This window comes from Sodiomyces alcalophilus, assembly GCF_042370955.1.
Source record: "Sodiomyces alcalophilus JCM 7366 unplaced genomic scaffold ACRALscaffold_8, whole genome shotgun sequence".
Classification (NCBI taxonomy): Eukaryota; Fungi; Ascomycota; class Sordariomycetes; order Glomerellales; family Plectosphaerellaceae; genus Sodiomyces; species Sodiomyces alcalophilus.
In genome coordinates, this window is record NW_027263539.1 from 586,342 (window position 1) to 605,709 (window position 19,368).

The window sequence follows — 19,368 nt, forward strand, 5'->3', positions numbered from 1 at the left end:
AGTTTATAGTGTAGGTAGTTGATTTCATGCATTAGCCGGATGGATCTGCGGGGAGATTGAGATGGTCAGGGGACCTTTATCATGACATTGTATAGAGTAGGTACGTTGTAATACAATTACAGCGTGCTTTTCGGGGTGGTGTTTCCCTTACTCCGTTTATGCTAGATGCTGGTCTTACGGAGCATCTTTTTTAGTGACCACCCAACCGCCAGTGTCTGTTGCATCTAGCAATTCCCCCGTCCCTCTTGTTCGTTTCAAATCAACTGGCTACCCCTCGTTCTACCAAACGGTGACGGATGATCCGTCGCTATGCCTAGCTAGTGTACTGGCCAACTTGGGAAACCCATAACGGGTGGGCCGCTAGAGGGGCAAATACGAGGTCTTGTTCCCTCATAACTCGGAGTTCCTACAGATTAGGATCCCTAACGCCGCTCAGCCGTCCAGGGCACCGTTGGATTTTAGAGGGAGGACTCGATACGAGGTCAGTAACTCGTATCATGTGATATTTGCCGGAGTGCTTTGAATGATGTCAGCAGCTCATGTCGCTGCGACTCTTTTTTGCCTTTTGATCGTCTGACAATCGACCAAAAACGAGGCAATACACTAACAACGATTCACTCATGATCGTTCTCACCACGTGTACTTAATCATTTGCTCCCGGCAGTCGATTACGGTGGCCCATTTCGTGGGCAATATTACTAGGTGGCGATTATTAGGAGAGAATGGTAATTGGCAATTAGCAACTGGCATTGTGCGATGTCTCCAGGTAACGTCGCAAGGCCAGATCTGTCCAGGCAAAAAGAAGCTATGATAGTAGACAGTTACATCTGGAGAGGTTTAGGAAAACCAAGGGAGAGAAAAAGGGGGACGAGCAGTAGCCAAACCTTGGCGCATGTTGCATGAATGCAGCTCGAAGGAGTGAGGGCCAATCGACGGTGTCACCGGCTAGGCCGCAGGCTTGATTATCCGCCACGAGATGGAAGGAGTAGAGGCGGGGACCAAAAAGGGACTTCATGTCCGTCTGAATTGTTCCGAATGAAACGAGCAAGTGATTGATACAAGTTAAGTACAGCGTACTGCGTTGATGTGCCTTGCCGATGCATCTCCTGTTACTGGATGTACGGAGCCAGAGACATAAAGTACTAAGAATAATACTATATACATAAATAATAATTTTTTTTTTTTTTTTTTAAAAAAAAAACAACAACGCAAGAGGTTATATGCTACCGTGATGGGAGGCCATCCAAGGCCGAGAGGGACGGATATAGGACAGGAACTTGTACGAAGTAGCTTGGTGTTTTCCCCCTTTTTTCTCCCGCCGTCGCTGTAGTACCGGTATTGTCGATCAACAGGGGCGTATTTTGTTTTAGACAACGTAGGTACGTTGTATGTAGGTATTCTTCAGACAAGGACTAGCACGACTGATTACGTGACTCTCGCAAATCGCGCCGCCTCAAGGAATTCGGTTGTCGAAACGGGCATTTGGTAATGGTTACTCAAACTCCCATCTGCGAATGTGCAAATACGCGGGCATCGACTAGTTACAGATAGGTACGTACGTGCTTACGATGTCAGTGTGGACTGATGCAGCTCCGTGATTTTGTCAGGTATTCAATTTCTCATGAGAACTGATACCTTCACAACAAACCCAACCCTGTGTCATTTTGCGACCCCGTCGTCAGGTACGGATATGGAAGTAGGTACTTGTATGTAGCGTACATTACCTACATAATACAACGTACAACGTACATATACTTCGTACATACAACGTACACACAACGCAGCAGTAGACCAGTCAGCAAGGTACTCTCAACGGAGTAGTTCCCTCCAGGGCATTGCATTGCAGGACCAGATCGACCTAGACCGTCCGAACAGAGGCCTTTTCAGTATCTCACACATGGGACTAAGGCTAGAAGAGGGGCGAGATGTACAGTGCGTATAAAAGTGGATACCTGTTACTATCAGAAACGACCCTGTCGATATGCGGCCAGAACAATCTGGAAAGCGATCCCTAAACCTTCACCATCTGGCAATCTCGTCCATTCCGGCTTCTCCCTCCTCTCCTCATTTCTCCCTTTCCTTCTTTTTTCCTTTTTTTGGTTCCTTCCATCCTATTCTTGACGTTGGGAGGGCACAAACAACGGCCTCACTATTCCCTGCTGTTGTCATCACCCTTTTCCCCTCGGCTTATCCGTTCGTTCGTTCAACCCCCTTTTCCCTCGATCGCTTCAATGCCGTGGCTTTTCTAGCAGCCGTCCATCAGTCCAGTCACGTCACGAATTGCTCAAGCCACGTCCGTCTCTTCTGGCATGAGGATTCATCCTCTTGTTTCCCAATAACGCCATCATTCCGAAACTCTTAGCGTTTTCGTCGTCTTCATCGCGTCGTCCAGCGCCGTTTTTTGAAGGGGGAAAGTAGCAATCATCACCCGCTCGTTCGCCTCTTGCTTATCGTTGCCTGCATTTTTCATTTATTGTTTTGCCTTGGTTGCATCATCCATCGATTTTAGTTTTTGGGGTTTCGTTTTCCCATCATTATTCGTTTCCTGTGAACAAACGACTCGCATTTCTTTTCAAGCTTGGTCTCTCGTGACGAACACCAGATTACTGGACTCGTCAACCCCGACTACTACGACACGCACGAAGCTGCTCGCTGAGGATCCTTGCCTGGACCCGATCTTCGTCGGATTTCCAAGTCGCGTCTAAGGAACAAGACGGGAATCAAACACGGTCCCCTACTCATGTCTGCATTCTGATATCGGACCTTGATCTAAGCTATCTGATACGACCCGACTATCAACTCCCCTTTGCCGCGACCTCGTTCTCACGCGAATCAGAAGGACTAGGCGACGGTGATAGTGGCCAGTTCGTCCGGCAACTCGACATCAACGCTCGTTATTCGCTTTCCCCATACATACAACCAACCTCTATCTGGCCGCAGGCGACCGTCCTTTCTGCAGACTAGCTATTCGACCTCGTCTGATGATACATTTGATTGCCCATATTCCGTCGATCCACGCGAAACGGCATTCTCTCTTCGTCTAACCATCATTCAAGCAGTAGGTACGTGATTTGCTTATGCCTCGCGTCCCAGGAAAGCTCACTGCACGGGCGATACCTCTAGCTTAGCCCTACTCATACATCGGTGTTCCTTTATTACTTCCCTGTTTTCTTAGCCAGACCTATCTTGCTAACGCACAATGGCGCTACAGCATATTCTCCTCCCCGAACGAACATATAGCTCAACTGCCACGTCTTTGACCTCCGAAACTCGGAAACGGCACGTCAACACATTGTATAGCAAGCCGCCCAAAACCGATTCGACTATAATCATTTCCGCCTAATTCGAAAGGAACATGGCCGCGTTGGTTCAAACGCACCCTCAGTACAGCATCGCAACAGGTTTTCAGAATCAATCAACATCCAGGACCATGCTCCCCGTCCAGCCTCACCCAAACCAGCAATACATGGCTGGTCAGCAGGGGCAGCGTAATTTCTCCGGAAGTATAACCGGTCCAGCCATATATCGTGGAAGTGCACCACACATCCAACCATACGCCTTTGCTAGCACACCCAACTTGCATACGAACGTACCGTTTCAGCCGTATGGAGGCTACCGGACGACTTCCTCTCCCGCCGTACCCACATCACAGCATATGATCAACGGTTATGACCATAGAAGTAGGCACATAGGAGGTCCCATGTCCGGTGCATCATACAGCGGCGTCATGGGCGTTGGAGCGACTGGCTCCCGGGATGATTTGTCGTTGCCACAGCCTCGTGCCATGCAGCCAGGGCCGAGGCCGCAATCTGCCTATATGACGGGTGCTCCGATGCAGATGACTTTCGCACAGGCTGCAGCAATGAAACCGGCGCCTGATAGGTATAGGCGGCCGGCCGGTCAACAACAACAACAACAGCAACAACAAGCTCGCTATCCAGTCAACGGCCTGGGTTCTGGGACACCGAAGGCTTATGATTCGTCACACGCGGGCGACCAGTCCCGGCAGGGTCGAGCTCCAACCCCCAAGAGCTCTGACGATAAAGATTCCAAGTCGCTGCGTCTCGTCCCTGGTGACCACAGTGGTCATGTTCGACATGGCAGCTCGGAAAGCCTCTCATCCAGTCGAAGCGGGCATTCTCGACCATCCTCGGTGAGTGAAACAAAGCAATGCCCCCCGGAAGTTCTCTCCCTTTCCCCTCGCAGTTATATTGGCCAACCACATTTGTTTTACTTGGGCCCCATTTTATTCCCCTGCAAAGTCGGCATACTGACCGGGATGTCCCCCACCAGTCTACCAACCGCAATGTATCTACCCCGACCGGCAGCCCCTCCTCGACACCCGCACTTCCCGATGGCAAAGTGTCCAAGCAAGAAGCGTCCAGATCCGTGAACATTCCTCCACGAGCTTCATCGTCGGATGCGGCGAAACGTGCGCTCAGCCCCTCACCGCTGTCTAGACAGGCGACCATGGAGGGTAATGCAGTCGGGGGGAAACCGCCGTCCTCCTCTGGCGGCGATGCTTCGGGCCAGTCGGGTACACAGTCGCCGGCCTCGTCAACTGACGGAGGCTTGAATAGCCCTGCCGCGCAGCAGTTAGCGGCCATCAACGAAAAGGACAGCAAGCCCAAGAGCAAGACGTCAAGATTACGACGGGCATTTTCCTTTGGAAGTGCGGCCGACTTCAAGAAGGCCGCTGACGGCTCTGCGGGGTCGGTAACGGTTGAGAGTCACAACAGTGAGCCTAACCGCCTACGCAAGGAGCCGACGGACGATGAGCTCTTTGACGCCGAACAGGCGGCGATCGCGAAAAAGCAGGAGGAGGGCGGCCTGGGTAACAGCATCTACGGAGGCCGATTCTTCGCGGGTTCCACGGACAACCTGTCGGTATCGTCTACTGCGTCGTCAGCGTCGATTATGATTCGTAAGATGGGACGCGGAATGAAGAAGAGCACCCGGTCGTTGGTTGGGCTATTCAGGCCGAGGTCCTCTCTCGGCGTCTCCGTCACCAACGCACCGGCGACAGAGGCCAGCCAGGCCGAGGTCTCGATGATTACAGCCGAGGCGGAGAGGGTCAACGTGAACCCCAACCCTCGCAGCCAGAACGGCGGCGGCACCGGGTTCCCGCACCTGGAGCGTAATTCGTTGGAGGTATCCAATGCGCCCAGCATGGTGTCGGAGCGGGCGGGCAGCAGTTCGGACACAGACAATTCAACGTCGCGAAAGAGCATTTTGGGGGGTGACAAGGAGCGACAAGAGGTGCTGGCTGCGGTCAGGAAGGGCATCCTGAAACACAGGACCGGATCGGCTAGTCCGGCGGGAGAGAATGGGTCTGCGTTTGATCTACCGGCGATACCTCAGGTGAGCGATTCGCCCAACTCGAGCGCCCCGAGTACGCCGAATGATGAGGCGCACGGGCATAGACGCACGGGGTCGGTGGCGCTCGGCGGGGAAGACTACTTTGTGTCGGCCATGAAGCTACGGCAGGATACGAAGAGTGCACCGACGACGCCGCAGAGTGGAAAGAGGAACGCGACTTTCTCGCCCCGGCTTGTATTTCACGATACGTGGCATAGTCAGGAATATGACCGCCGCGGCGACATTGCCACGTGCAACCGGCTCACGCCGATGCTGGCGCAGCAGATCAAAGAGGAACTGAACACGTTCAAGATGGTAAGTCGATGGGTGTCCCACCCCCGGGTCTCAAGGCTCCATGCACGACTTTGACTAACGACATGTAACAGGAGATGGAGGTGCACGAAAACTCGAAAATCTACACACATTTCTTCTGATGGGGCTGCTATGTCTCAAACAAGTGCAGAGGATTTTTCGACTCGGATTTCTTTCACGATGAGGGACGCTCGACCCCAAATCACCATGTATTCATCCTTACATTTTCCATTCCTCCAAGGGCGTTTTCGGCGCAGCATAGTTTGGAGTCGGGGCGTTGGTCTTTTAACTTGTCTCGGTCCTCTGACTCTCCACGCCTCTCGTTCAATCCTCTCTGCCTGGTTGGCTTCGACATTTCCCTCGATCCGTCTAATTATCCTTGCCTGGGATCCTGCACCCACCCCAATCCGTGGCATCGACTCTCACCCCGCCAAACAAGAAACAAAGAAAAAAATTGGGACATGCCATGTGTTGCGCCCAAATGGGAAATGTTGGAAATGGGTGGGGGCGAGACCAAGGCATGCGACCTGCGAGATGATACGGAATGCGACAAAAGTGGGCGGAGGAAATGTGTGACAGGCGAGGCATTCGTGCAACCATGGCATGCACTAGACGGTCAGTCCGGGGGCTGATCATGGGGGAGGGGAACCCCCATCACTGGCTGATTTGGGTGTTTTGTGTTTTCCTTCTTTTCCGTTTCCTGCTACCTCGGGAATTCCACGGGCACTCCGGCGGTCAATGGTCTGGAGCAAGCTATCAGACTGCTCATACAAGTTGGCCGGTTTGCTGTGGTGAGGTGTATGTACACGAGCCGACAGTGGAAGCGAGCGGACGGGCAACATGTGGTCGATTTGTCTTTTTTCTTTCCTTTTCCTTTTCCTTTCCCTTTAACATGCCTTTAATTCGGCTAGGTAGTGCGAAGAAGAGTGTGGTTCTCGTCCCTGGAAATGCAGGACATTAAAGCTCATCGGAGAGGCGGAAAGAATACGAGTGGTCCTGTCGTTCTGATGATTTCGAGTGCTTCACATCCTGAGCGTTCATGTGTGTCCGTCTTACCGTCTTACAGCTGACTATGCGGGCAACGTATTATCATAGGGGATGGTGATATAGGGGAGTGAACTTAGGTAAGCACGCCTGTTGGCTGTTCGTGATCCCCTGAAAATGGAAGAAGGGGGGGGGTGGGGTTGTAGCCAAGAGAGCCAGTGTTGCATGAAGGTAGGTACATCAAGTTACTTCCTAGCAGACGCCATGAAGCTTGGATGTACCGTGAAAGTAGCAGATACCTCAATGTTGTAGGCTTGTTTCTAGTCAGAATGGCCAATCATAACGCGATAATTATTCCATACACCGTTGTACATACAGAATAGCAGCCTTGGGCCCCGCGCCAAGCCTCGTCCCTAGGTGTAGGTGCCGGTAATCGGACCTCGTTTCTTATCTTATCTTATCGTCAATTCGTGGCCAAGGCCTGAAAAATTACCGGGCGCGGGGGAGCGACACAAAACTTTCCAATTCAACGACACGACACCACGCGACAGTGTGCACAACTCTAGCGATTTTACCGACCATTGCATTTTGTACGCAGCACGATATAACCTGGCGGTTCTCCAAAGGCTGTCGAGCCCTTGGAAGCGCCCTGGCTCGCGGCTGTTTCGATCCTTTTTCTCCGCGAGCGCACACATGGCTGCTACCCAGGGGCCTCTTGAAGCGAAGGCTGCGGCCGCATCTTCCGACTATGGCGTGAACCCGGGGCCTGGCAAGGCGAAACTACATGGGAGGGCCTTTTATGAAAGCCTTGGAAGCCCGAAATACGTGGTCGCGCCCATGGTGGCCCAGTCCGAGTTTGTGAGTCTTGATCCGTCTTTCTCTGTTCTTCGTCTTTTCTTTTTCCTTCAGCCCCGTCGTCCCCACAGCGCATGATGCTAACAATATGCCTCGTTTATTTCTGCAGGCATGGCGAATGTTGACACGATCGTTCATTGCGCCGACCGAGCAATCCAACCTCTTGGCCTACACACCCATGTTCCATGCGCGCCTCTTCGCCGAGAAGGAGCCGTATCGCCAGAACAACTTCCAACCTACAAAGCCGCCCACTTCGTCTGCCTCGACCACAGCCAACGGAGCGCCACCCCCTTGGCTCGACGGCAATCCCTCCATCGACCGCCCTCTGTTCGTCCAGTTTTGCGCAAACGACCCGGACATCTTGCTCGAGGCCGCCAAGCGCGTGGTGCCCTACTGCGACGCGGTTGACCTCAACTTCGGCTGTCCCCAGGGCATCGCCCGCAAGGGCCACTACGGCGCCTTCCTCCAGGAGGACCAAGACCTGATCTACCGTCTCGTCAACATCCTACACCGCAACCTCGACATCCCCGTCACGGCCAAGATCCGCATCCTCGACACGCGCGAGGCCACCCTCGCCTATGCGAAAAATGTCCTCAACGCCGGCGCCAGCATCCTCACCGTCCACGGCCGCCGCCGCGAGCAAAAGGGCCACCTCACCGGCCTCGCCGACTGGAGCACCATCCGCTGGCTGCGCGAGCAGCTGCCGCCCGAAACCGTCCTGTTCGCCAACGGCAACATCCTACAGCACGGCGACCTCGCCCGTTGCCTCGAGGCCACCGGCGCCGACGCCGTCATGAGCGCCGAAGGAAACCTGAGCGACCCGGGTCTCTTCGCCGTCCCGCCGCCGCCGGGCCAGGAGGGCCGCGAGTACTGGCGCGGCCGCGACGGCCGTGGCGGCTGGCGCGTCGACGCCGTCTTCCGCCGCTACCTCGACATTCTCCACCGATACGTCGCCGAGCGGGATCCGCCGGCGCGTCGTCCGCTCTTCGTTCCGGGGGACGATACCGCTTGGATGGACGAGATGGACGCCGCGGCCGCCGAGGCGGAGCAGCCGGCGCGCAAGAGGCAGAAACGCAGCGGTGCCGCCGACGGGAAGAAGAAGAACAAGAGGGACAATAAACCATTCGGCCCCAACTTCACGGGCATGCAGCCGCACATGTTCCACCTCCTGCGGCACTTGGTGACGAAGCACACGGACGTCCGGGACATGCTGGCGCGGACCAGCAACGGGGACCTCGAAGCGTACGAGGCGATCCTGGCCGCCGTGGAACGCAAGGTGGCCGACGGGCTGCTCGAGTATGAGCGTACCGGGGGTCGCATGTTCGACGGGGTTGGGGAAGCCGAGAAGACGCCGAAGACAAACGGTGTGTCTGCCACTGTTGACGAGGAAAAGGGGACAAGAGAAGTCATTTCCTCTGCGACGGGAAATGCCCAGGATCAGCCCCCGTCGAATGGTCTTGAACAAAACGGAATCGAGGGGGGTAAAGCTGCCGCAGAAGAGGAAGGCCAAGGCAAAGACAAAGGCGAGGAGGACGAAAACGAAGAAAGCTCCGCCGCGGCCGTCCGAAGGTGCCGACGACCATGGTGGGTCGCGCAGCCCATCGTGCGCCCTCTTCCCATGGAGGCCATGGCCAAGGGCGCGATCCAGCTGAGCAAAAAGGACAAGGAGAAACTGCTTGCCGAGGCAGAAGAGCAGAAGAAGAACCCGAAAGAGAAAGTCGAGACAACCCAGCCATCTGGTGAGGGCTCGGCTTCTGTGCCGGTCGCTGACGTCCAGGAGAAAGTCCTCGAGACGGATGACAAGTTGCTTGCAGGATAGACACGGGACCAAGGAACGGGGGATACTCTAGGATTTAGAATCGTCGTTGGTCGGACTGGATTGGATGCTGTCGTTTTTGGGGTCCAGTTGTGATCAAACTGCTGCATTAGCATCGCATCGTTGCATCGTCTTTGTCGTATTTATTCAGCGAGCGCCATGATAGACATCAAGTGGTATAGAGCCATAGAAGAAATATCGGACGTAGGGACGGAGGCCAACATGGTATTTCCAATTGAATTCTTTGGTGGGAGATCATTCATACAAAGTAACCAGAGGCCGACACGCATGCAATCTGGTTGAGCGCCGGCAAAAGCAGATATCTATTAAGCGACCAGCAATTGGAAATCGGAAATCGTCCTTCCTGAACCTATCGTCACACACACGCAACAGCCGGGATTACGACGAAAATCACCTCCGTCCCCTTTTGACAGGCGGCGGACTACGCGACCGCGACCGCGACTCGCTATGCCTCCGCCGCTTCGGACCTCCGTCCCCTCCCGCGAACCGATCGGGACTCCGCGACCGCGACCTGCCGCGATACCCAAACCGTCCTCCCCTACCACCGCCGCGCCCTCCCCGCCCGCCTCGACCCCGTTCAAATCCCCGACCACGTCCTCCGCCACGGGCCCCTGCATCACCATACTCGTCTTCATCGTCCGGAAAGTCTCGCCTCCGAGGCGGCGGGCTGGGCGACCGCGAATCGTGCGACGAATCCCGCGGTCCCCTGTTGTCCCGCGCAGCCCTCGCGGGAGGCGGGGTTGGGGACCGGCTATCTCCACGACGCGGGAGAGGAGACCGGCTCCGGGACGGCGAACGCGAATCATACGACGGCCCACGCGACCGGCTTCTGCCGTACCGGGCTCTCTTCCGCGGCCCGCTGCTGACCGAGGAGCTATTCCTCCTGCGGCGAACCGGCAACGGCGAGGAGGGCCGGTCGCGAGGCGTGGGGCTACGACCTCTCCTTGGCGATGTCGGCGCTGCGCCTCGACGTGGCGGTGGGCTGACGGAATATGAATCGTCCCTCGGAACTCTCTTCCGCGGAGGAGGGGATCGCGAGACGGAGGGAGACCTGCTGATGGACGAGCTGTTGCGTCGTGGCCTGCGATGGCGAGGGGGTGAGTCGCTCAAGCTCCGGCTGCGGCGGCTTCGCGGGGCGGGTGATGCGGAGGGGGAGCGCGAGTGGCTCGAGTAACGACGGGTCCGCCTGGGGGGCGGGCTGGCAGAGTACGAGTCGTCTCGCCTGGCGGTGCGACGCGGAAGTGGGGAGAGTGAGCGGGTAAAGGAGCGTCCACGGATCGGGGTTCGACTGCGGCTGCGGCTGCGACTATGGCTGTGACCACGACTGCGACTGCGACTGGTACTGTAGGAGCGGCTGCTACTATAAGAGCGACGTCGGTCACGGCCACGGGGAGTAGGGGAGCGAGTGTAGGAGCGGTCCCGATCGCGAAGAGAGCGGCGAGGCGGCGTGCGGGACCTGGACCTGGACCTGGAACTGTATCGCGAATAGGACGAGCCGGTGTAGGAAGAATAGCTTGATACCGAGTCGGTATCGGAGTCGTCGTCGGCAGGCGCCGGTAGTGCGGGCTTGGGCATGTTTTGTAGAAACTCGCGCGACTCCTCGGTAAGCGCGCCCATGCCGATGCTGGTGAAGTAGTTGATGGAGAAGCGGACGTTCCGGGCGCTGTCGCGGGGGAACAGACCAGCCAGGCTGGGCTGGAGCGTCTCGTCCTTCATGCGGAGCTGGAGCTTGGGCATGCCAAGCTCCTCGGCCAGGTGCTGGAAGAGGATCTTGATGAAGATACGACTGGAACTGGTCGTCTCCTCCTCGTTGAGGTGGATGGCCGAGAGCACGTGCCAGCCGATGGCGTCGCTAGCCAACATGCTGGCGAAGAACATGGCAATGTTGCGCAGGCGGTTCGTCTCGTACCGGTGGATCTTGTTGTAATAGTCGACGAAGGAATCCTCAAAGAGGTTGGTCCAGAGCCGGTTGAGTTTGGCAAAGCGCTCGCCAATGAGACCGTGGAACTTGGTGAAGTTTCTCTCCTGCGAGCATATCTCGACGATCATGGACGGGAGCTCTGGTTCCCGGCCCGGCGGGAGGTTGACGCGGAGGAGCTTGTGCACGGCTTCTTCGGGGTCGATGGAGGACATGACGGTAAGGTAGATGGTGCGGCGCAGGTTGACGAGGTCGGTGTTGGTCTGGTCCTTGATCTCCATGGCCTTTTGCTCTTCGTTTTCCTCGTCGTCCTCGTCATCGTCCGAACTATCGTCATCATCATCGTCGTCGTCGTCTTCGTAGTCGCTTCCCTCGCCGAGAATCTCGGCCTTGAGCTTTTGGTAGGCGGCTTCGTGTTCTTCCCAGTCTGGGTCGTACTTGAAGACATTCAGGCCGTCCTGGACGTCGAGCTCGCCGTCGAGGTCGATGCGGTGGGTGATCTGGTCCTCTTCCTCGATGAGGTCGAGCTCGTCCTTGATGGGAGGATTGTCCTTGAAGTTGTCTTTGCGGACCTGGAATAGGACCTCGATCATGTATTGGACGCGCTTGTCAATGTCGGCCTCGTGGAGGACGTTGCGCAGCTGATCCCAGACGGCCATGGCGATGGCGGGCTGCATGTCCTGGAGGTGCTGGCCCACCTCGCGCATGAAGTTGACGGCAATCTCGACGCTGTCGTCGGTGGGCTTGTGGAGGAGGAGGAGAAGCATCTGGCCGGCGAGCATCTCGTGGGCGACCTGGTGGTTGATGAGGTGGGCGAGGAAGGTGGTGCTGGCGACGCAGACGGCCTTGTCGCTTCGGCGGAAGCTCTTGCGGAAGGACATGACGAGGCGCTTGACGAGGAGCTCGCCGACGATGGGAAGCTTCGTGTTGACGATGGCAGCCATGGCGGCGAAGACGGGGGTGAAGGGAAGGGAGGTGGCCTGGGCCTTCATGATGCTGCGGCAGAACAGACCGCGGCCCTTGACGAGGTTTTCGCCAAACAGCTCGGGGACGATGTGCTTGATGTTGGAGTAGTTGACTTTGTTGATGAGTCCGTTGATGGATTTCTTCAGCGCCTCCCACATGAGCCGCTGATACTCCTTGCTCGACTTGTCCGTGATCTGGGCCTGCAGAGCGCGAAGCCGCGCGGGAGGGATGTAGGTGCCGCCCGAACGCATCGTCGAGAGCTTTTCGTATTCGGCCTTTGCAATGGCTTGCTTTTCCTCTTCCGTCTTGACAGGGGGCGGGCTGCGTTTCCGGGGAGGAGGTCGGTACTTGTCCGCAACACCGATGCCAGGACCATCGCGTGGACGTCGGCCTTCGGCTCGGTTTCGATTCGAATCGCCTCTTTCATCGCCATCTATATCCCTGTCTCGGTATCGACCTCGCTCCCGGGATGGTTCTCGGTCCCGTTCTCGGTCTCGATTTCGGTCCTGATCTCGGTCCCGTTCTCGGTCTCGATTTCGGTCCTGATCTCGGTCTCGATCTCGGTCTCGATCTCGGTCTTGATCCCCGTCTCGCTCTCGATCCTGGTCTCGTTCGCGATCCGGTTCCCGATCACCATTTTGCTCGCCATTCCGCTCGTCATCTCGCTCGCGGCGTGGAGATGGATCATCTGGACTGGCGGACCTATCAGCCGGACGGGGAGGAGGCGAGTCGACGTCGTCTGGTGACGCCATGCTGATCGCGCGCCTGTTGTGATTATCACTGTCCGTTTCTTCTGTTTCGTTTAATTTTCTTTGTCCTTCCGTTCGTGATTCCTTTAGATTTCGATTGGATTAGCAGACTCGCAATGATGCGAGTTGCAGTTGGTGAAAGACGGCGATGGCAACCTAGAGGCGTTGAGGAAGGAATCTGGGAAAGACGCGGCTGAACTTTTCGCTACTGGGCAGGAACAAACGTGTACGGGATACCTTGGTACCTGGACTCCAAGAAATGTGGCTGGGGAGTGGGGCCGACCCAAAGAGGCTGTGCCAAGTAACGGGCACGGACCAGGTATTCGCCAAGGGGTGGCTTGAGCTACTAATCCGCCTGCATCCAGGCACTGAACCCAGACAACGTGTATTCGTAGAGGGATCGCGACCTCCACGACCGCGACAAGCTACGAATATACTCGACAGTTTCCCATCGCCTCTCTATCTTCACTCTATACTCGCTGTCTTTATCTTCACCACAACTCGCATCGACAATGGTACGTGAATCTCTCCTCCTCCTCCACTCGTCGTGCCTCAAATGTTCCCCTCAATCCTCCCTGCCATCTATATCTAGCATGGCCACTGCAACGACAGACAAGACGGGAGGACGGGACCACGGCTGGGCTACCGCGCCACGAAACCAATTGGAGAAAAGCATCCAGGCTAATGCGCACCCCTCAACAACACAGCTTGACAAACTCGTCGGTCTCGCCATGCTCGTGGCCGCCTCCGTCATATTCACCTACTACACCATCTGGACTCTGCTCATGGTATGTGCTCTTACAATTCGTATTCCCTCTAGCGTCGCGACTTCCTTGATACAAAGAGCGCAAGGATGCTGGCTAACACATACACAATTTCCTCCAGCCTTTCGTCGACGACGACCACCCACTCCAAAACTTCTTCCCTCCCCGCGTCTGGGCCATCCGCATCCCCGTCATCCTCATCCTCCTCGGCTCCGCCGTCGTCGGCTCGTTCCTGTCCATGGTCATGATCCGGAGCAACAGGAAGAAGGCCGCCAAGGCCAAGGCCGCCGCGAAGAAGAAGGCGTAAAAGTTGAGAAAAAAATGAGAGGGGAAATCTTTCCAAGGCGTCGTGGGCCTTGGGTCTGTACAAAAGAATAACAAGGGATTCCATATGAGACGCGCTGCCAGGGGTTTACAAGTTAATGCTAATACTGAAACCGAGTATGCGCCGCAAGACCTTCGATGCCCCTGGATCTCTCACGGTTCGAATCATACAGGTGCAAGTCATGGGATGGGGCACATCAAGACTGGCCGGGGAAAAATATGGGTATCTAATGATGGTTGGTCCTACTCAGCCAGCTGGGCCCCTCAGGGTCCATTGGCAATTCTAGACTTGTGTTACGCCAAGATCAAAACACCAAGCACGGTGTCGCGAGAACTAGAAACCAGTTGCAAACAGGCCTGCAAGTACCGGGAACCAGGAACCAAGAGACGGTCCGACTGCAAACAGCACTCAAAACCCTTCCTTCTCGCCGCCGTCCTCTTGTGTCCTGCTTGTTGAAGAGCCATGCGCCTCGGTGTAATAGTGCCATGCAAATGTCGCAACGTCGCCCTCGTTCAAATACTTCTTGCCAGTCATTCATATAGAGAGAGAGAGAGAGAGAGAGAGAGAGAGAGAGAGAGAGAGAGAGAGAGAGAGAAACGCAAGGCGAGCAAACCAGCACTCCCGTGCATCCTTACTCGCTGGCGAACTGTGTGCATCTACCATTCACACCCTCTGGTCTGCAAAGTCAAGGACCTCGCAGTCATCCTCGAAAAACCCATCCTCGTCAACCATGTGACGCGCCCCTCGCCGCCGCCTCGTCGTCACCACAATCTCGTCCCGGTTCTCCCCCACCCGCATCACCCTCTCCATCGACGACGACGGCAACGCCCGCGTGTCCTCCGAATGGCTCCACTCCTCGTCGGGGAGGATGCCACCATGGTCCACTTCGAGTTGCATCAAGCCCATCGGCTGACCAAACGCCCAATCTTGCGACGACACGTCGCCGACCGCATGCGCCGTCGGGAGGGCGGCCTGTCGCGGTTGCTTCTTCTTCGACTTGGGAGGTGACGCGTCGTCGAGTGTCGCCCCGGCGAAGAGCGCTGTCATCGCAGGTATCTCCGACGCCATGTCTACTGACGCGGCGTATTCGAACAGCGAAACCCTCCTGTCGGTATGGAAAGGCTGATACGGGGCGCTGCACTCAATCTCGGCTTGCGGGATGCACGCTTCCGCGCTGACGTCGACCTGCACAGCGCGCGTGCGAGGCGCGAACGTCAGGGTGTTACCCGCATCCATCTCCCTGTCGGATAGGTCTAGGTATTCGTCCGAGTCGAGAAAATGCCTCACTATGGGCGCCAGCGTATCGTCGGGTAGCGCGGGCAGCTTAAAGTCCATGTAGTTGTTGCCTCTGGACCCTCGCTCTCCCCGCGACACGCCCGATACGCGCCGGCTCTTGGAAGGGAACGTCCGGACCAGCCCGCCACCGATAACAAACAGCCGATGGTACCGTCTCCCAGCGAGCCATGTGGCACAGGACGCCGAGGGCGGCACCGTGCTGGGCGGGAGCGACACGCGGTTCTCCCCCGTATGCCGCAGTTGGTTGATGGCCGTACCGGTCTTGCCCAGCGAATGACTGATCGTGGCCGCGATGGCTCGCCCGCTCTGGCTGGCCGAGTCCACGAGGTTGGCGCTGTTGAGGCCGGATCCGTTAGAACTACCCCGACGAGAGCGATTGATCAGCGGTCTCGCAGCCTCAACGGCGGCACCAAAGGCGGTGGACGCGATGGAGACCGCCGAGCCGGGCGTTTCCGACGCTGGCGCTCCATTCGGCTCCGTCATCCTCCTGCGCCGTGGGGGCGGCCACGTGAAGGCATTGCCGGGCATATCGAGCAGATGAACGGTGCCACGCTCCGTCACCATGGCGATGCGCTCGCCATTGGGCCTAGACCAGGCCACCTCGACAATCCGGGCCACCGTCATCCTCGAGAAATGAGCCACCTGCCGTACGCGCGGCCCAGCCGTGCTCGTGGGTGCAGCAACCTGAAGTGGGGAGGACTTGGTGTACTGGATGCTTAGGAGGTCCCAGACGGTCTGCACATCGCCCTTGGTGCTGGCAGTGAATAGGAACAGCCCCGACGGCGAGAAGGACAGAAAGCTGCATCCGAGAGGAGCCTGAAACGTGGTGACGGGATGCAACGAGGCAGATAGACTCAGAGTTTCCAAGTCCAAGACGGTAACCAGACCGGGCTCTCTACTCGCCACGGCTTTCCCGGGACTTCCATGGGTGGGCGGGAACTGCGCAGCAGCGTCGGAACGCTGAGGGTACGAGCTCGACCATTGCTGCGGGGCTAAAGGGGGCGAGCGTGGCTGTCGGGCGCCTTGCTGGGACGTGTTCTTATTCCAATAGGCGTTCCAGGCCTGCAAGCCCTGTTGGCCAACCCACTTGGCGCCAGATATGATCTCCTGCGTGGTCTCACGCATAATCTTATTCATCATGCCCTCGGAGATGGGCAGTTCGGTACCCGAGGTCACAGTCGGTAGCACGGGTGGCGTGGCTGTCGTTAAGCCAGGGCCTTTACCGAGAATAGGCACGGGCACATGGGCTCGGATGGCAATCTGTGAAGAAGGCGCTGGCGGACAGTAAGCGATCCATCGCCCGTTCACGGCCAAAATGGGGGTTGGGGGATTCGGACGCGAAGAGTTGGGGCCGGGCGAGGGCCGCCTCCCGGACTCGTCGGTCCCTTCGCCGCCTCGTGGCGCCTGCTGCAAGCTGGTCCAAATTTTCCCCGCGCAGCCAAAATGAAGTCCTCGGCCGCCGTACAAACCTTCAATGGGGCGGTAGAGCCAAACCTCGCCAGTGGAACCGGATGCCACGGCAATGTTACCGGCATCCGCGTGTACGACGAGCGTGCCGGTCGGAGGCGGGGCTTGGAAGATGGGACTGGTCAGAGGAGTGGCCAGGGGAATCCGTGGGGCTTCAAGCAGGACATCGATGAGCTTGTTCGAATTGAGTGAATAGAGTTCGACGCTGGTCTGGTAGTACTCAACGGTAGGCAACGGGCGGCCGGTCGACGGATCCCGGTAGCCGGCATCTGGTCGGTGACTGTTACACGAGCCGGGTCTCTCTTCAGAAGAGGCATCTCGAGGGCCGTCTTCTGGCGCGCCTGTGGGCAGGACAGGGCCGTGGACAACAACGGCGACCAGAGGGTACACATCCGCGGTTTCGTCCGAACCAACCCAGGGCAGGATCTTAGCATGCAACACTCCACCCCGCAGCCCCTTGAGGCCGGCGACACGCTCTAGACCCCGCTTGGAGACGGAATACACCTCAAGACCACCCGCATAGCCTGCTACCACGACGTTGTTCGATCCCGGGGACATCTCTGCGCATGGTGACGATGGCAGGGTGTCGAAACCGAAGTGATAGCCGTTTTCCCCTGCGTTGATACCGGTTTGCGGTCCCATGTCCAAGTCGAGATCTGGAGCGCCGTAAAAGTGGGCCTGGGGCAGGTGCGGAGGTAGCGGGTAGGGGCCGGCTCGCGTATGGGAAAAAGAAGATTGGACGGAGGCACGGCGCTGGGCGGTCGCCGTGGAGGCAACGTGCGCATGCAGTTCGGCGGGGTGTGCAGGGTCCTGTTGGTAGCTCAGGGGGCGGCGAAGGCTGCTGGGGACGCTGCTCGGAGGCGATGGAGAGGCCGCCTGCGGGGTCATGATGGCCCGGCGGGTCGCCCAGCCCGGCGGCAGGCGGGCGTGGTCCTCGTAAGAGGATGGCTGGGTGGGTGGCGATTCGCTCATGAGGCTGACGAGGTTCCCGGGAGAGCCAGCAAGAGCATTCCGGTTCCATTCGTGGTGGGCGCTGATGCCGGAGCTGGCGGGAATAGACGTAGAGGATAAGGCATCTAAGCGGGGGGATATGGTCGGGTTCGCATCGTAGGCAGACGGACGGACAGGTCTAATGTCGGGGGATGCAACCGACGAGGAAGAAGCAGAGTTCGAGACGGAGCCGGCGCCTTTGGACGCGTTGCTGTTTCTTTGTGTCAGTGAGCGGCTGTACTGGCACAAGCAGTCGTCGGTTGGGACGGACGAGACGTACGCCAATCTTCCCGCAGCGAACTTGTTCACTGCCGAAGTAACTCCTCCACCATCTTTAGCGTTCTTCTTGTCCTTCTTGGAGCCTACGTGATGGGGAGGGAGAGACGAGTTAGTCAGGTTACCGGCAGTTGGCCAGTGTAGCACCAAAACGACAAGGTAGAAAAGAGGGGGCTTACTCGGCATCCAAGTGGTATTGTAGGGGCAGCCAGGGCAGGATTCCCTCCCTGGATCTGGCGTGTGCCGTGGCCAGTTGACGACGGCAGTTGGCGGCTATTATAGGCAGATGACGAAGGAAATGAGGGGAGAGATAGGGGTCCAAGTTTAGTAGGCCGGGGGAAGACGGTATATCGTGGATGTCGTGGATCGCGCGTTTACCCCGAGTTCCGCTCGGGAAATAGGTTCACGGGCAAAGCAAAGAGATGTCGAAAGACGGAAAGCATCAAGGAGGGTTGTTTTGCTGTAGGCAGCGGTTGCTGGCGCTGGGATGTTGCTCAGGTGGGGTTGCGTAAAGATAAGGGAGTGGATCTTCAGGCACAGCCTGGACAGCGCAAGACGGGGATATGGAAGAGACGCGTATTAAGATTCAAAAAAATATAAGTCTATAATAGATTTGTCGGTGTTTAGGGAAAGGCAGCAAGGCAGAAAGGAGGATTTCGTAGCGTAGGGTAATATCGTAGTCAGTTTCGTTGTGAGTAATCGGAGAGAGGGTTGTAGGTGAGGGATCGAAAGGGATACCAAGAGAGGGGCAGGGTCCAAAATCAGGCACGAGCTAACAGGTCAGGAGCCTTGAATGTCGGAGGTGATCGTAAGGTGCAGGTACCTTGGTACAACATGAAAATAGTGTGGGGAAGTCAGATGTCGCTGCTCCTCAAGATAAGGCAGGTAAAGTACAAAGTACACTATACTTGGAGTTGGATCCACCGACTCCGCCACGCAGGTTCTCAGCACGCAATAACCGAAACAAATAGACTAGAACTGAAATGCTGGAGGTAATAACGATAGAATCCGAGGTAGAAGTGTATTAAAGAGCAATGCGTATGACATCGTTTCATAACTACCAATGCTGCCTGTTATCGTACCAATCTCAAGGTCATAGAAGTACACTACATCGTGCAGGGTCGTGTGGGTCCGTCCAAGACGGCCTCCGATAATGCTCGGCCAGATCTAAACGTTAATAAAGGGTGTATAGGTACTCCGCACTCTTGGTTCCAGTGACTCCGAGCAGGTGATTCATTCAGACCCTTATGAAGTATACCTCGATATGAAGA

The 19,368-nt window shown here is 56.8% G+C and overlaps 7 protein-coding genes across 7 annotated transcripts; 3 read left to right on the forward strand and 4 right to left on the reverse strand.

Annotated features, from left to right (window-relative positions):
* Positions 1-406: 406 nt before the first annotated feature.
* On the reverse strand, positions 407-1,482 carry ACRALDRAFT_212900 (uncharacterized protein; the record flags this gene model as incomplete). Its single annotated transcript, XM_071023968.1, has 6 exons — positions 407-517; positions 579-603; positions 638-786; positions 848-1,112; positions 1,228-1,412; positions 1,435-1,482. 6 exons carry the CDS (start codon positions 1,480-1,482, stop codon positions 407-409), a joined length of 783 nt encoding a protein of 260 aa, XP_070871519.1.
* Positions 1,483-3,355: 1,873 nt separating this feature from the next.
* ACRALDRAFT_2111965 (uncharacterized protein) lies at positions 3,356-5,792 on the forward strand (the record flags this gene model as incomplete). The annotated part of the gene is made up of 3 exons (XM_071023553.1): positions 3,356-4,153; positions 4,294-5,673; positions 5,745-5,792. The coding sequence occupies 3 exons, from the start codon at positions 3,356-3,358 to the stop codon at positions 5,790-5,792; spliced, it is 2,226 nt and encodes a 741-aa protein (XP_070871520.1).
* A 1,555-nt stretch (positions 5,793-7,347) lies between these two features.
* On the forward strand, positions 7,348-9,328 carry ACRALDRAFT_2044295 (uncharacterized protein; the record flags this gene model as incomplete). The annotated part of the gene is made up of 3 exons (XM_071021424.1): positions 7,348-7,512; positions 7,619-8,539; positions 8,579-9,328. The coding sequence occupies 3 exons, from the start codon at positions 7,348-7,350 to the stop codon at positions 9,326-9,328; spliced, it is 1,836 nt and encodes a 611-aa protein (XP_070871521.1).
* A 1,377-nt stretch (positions 9,329-10,705) lies between these two features.
* ACRALDRAFT_1011715 (uncharacterized protein) lies at positions 10,706-12,535 on the reverse strand (the record flags this gene model as incomplete). The annotated part of the gene is made up of 1 exon (XM_071014722.1): positions 10,706-12,535. A coding segment is annotated over one exon (1,830 nt), but the record flags the coding sequence as incomplete, so codon positions are not given.
* Positions 12,536-12,580: 45 nt separating this feature from the next.
* ACRALDRAFT_1065613 (uncharacterized protein) lies at positions 12,581-13,135 on the reverse strand. Its single transcript, XM_071017187.1, has one exon. It carries the CDS (start codon positions 12,865-12,867, stop codon positions 12,664-12,666), a length of 204 nt encoding a protein of 67 aa, XP_070871523.1. The 5' UTR covers positions 12,868-13,135; the 3' UTR covers positions 12,581-12,663.
* Positions 13,136-13,352: 217 nt separating this feature from the next.
* On the forward strand, positions 13,353-14,662 carry ACRALDRAFT_1065614 (uncharacterized protein). Its single transcript, XM_071017188.1, has 3 exons — positions 13,353-13,494; positions 13,687-13,767; positions 13,865-14,662. Exons 1-3 carry the CDS (start codon positions 13,492-13,494, stop codon positions 14,048-14,050), a joined length of 270 nt encoding a protein of 89 aa, XP_070871524.1. The 5' UTR covers positions 13,353-13,491; the 3' UTR covers positions 14,051-14,662.
* On the reverse strand, positions 14,632-18,775 carry ACRALDRAFT_1044548 (uncharacterized protein). Its single transcript, XM_071015361.1, has 3 exons — positions 18,277-18,775; positions 18,102-18,183; positions 14,632-18,038 (listed from the first exon to the last, which is right to left on the reverse strand). The coding sequence occupies exons 1-3, from the start codon at positions 18,281-18,283 to the stop codon at positions 14,732-14,734; spliced, it is 3,396 nt and encodes a 1,131-aa protein (XP_070871525.1). The 5' UTR covers positions 18,284-18,775; the 3' UTR covers positions 14,632-14,731.
* Between the last annotated feature and the right edge of the window lie 593 nt (positions 18,776-19,368).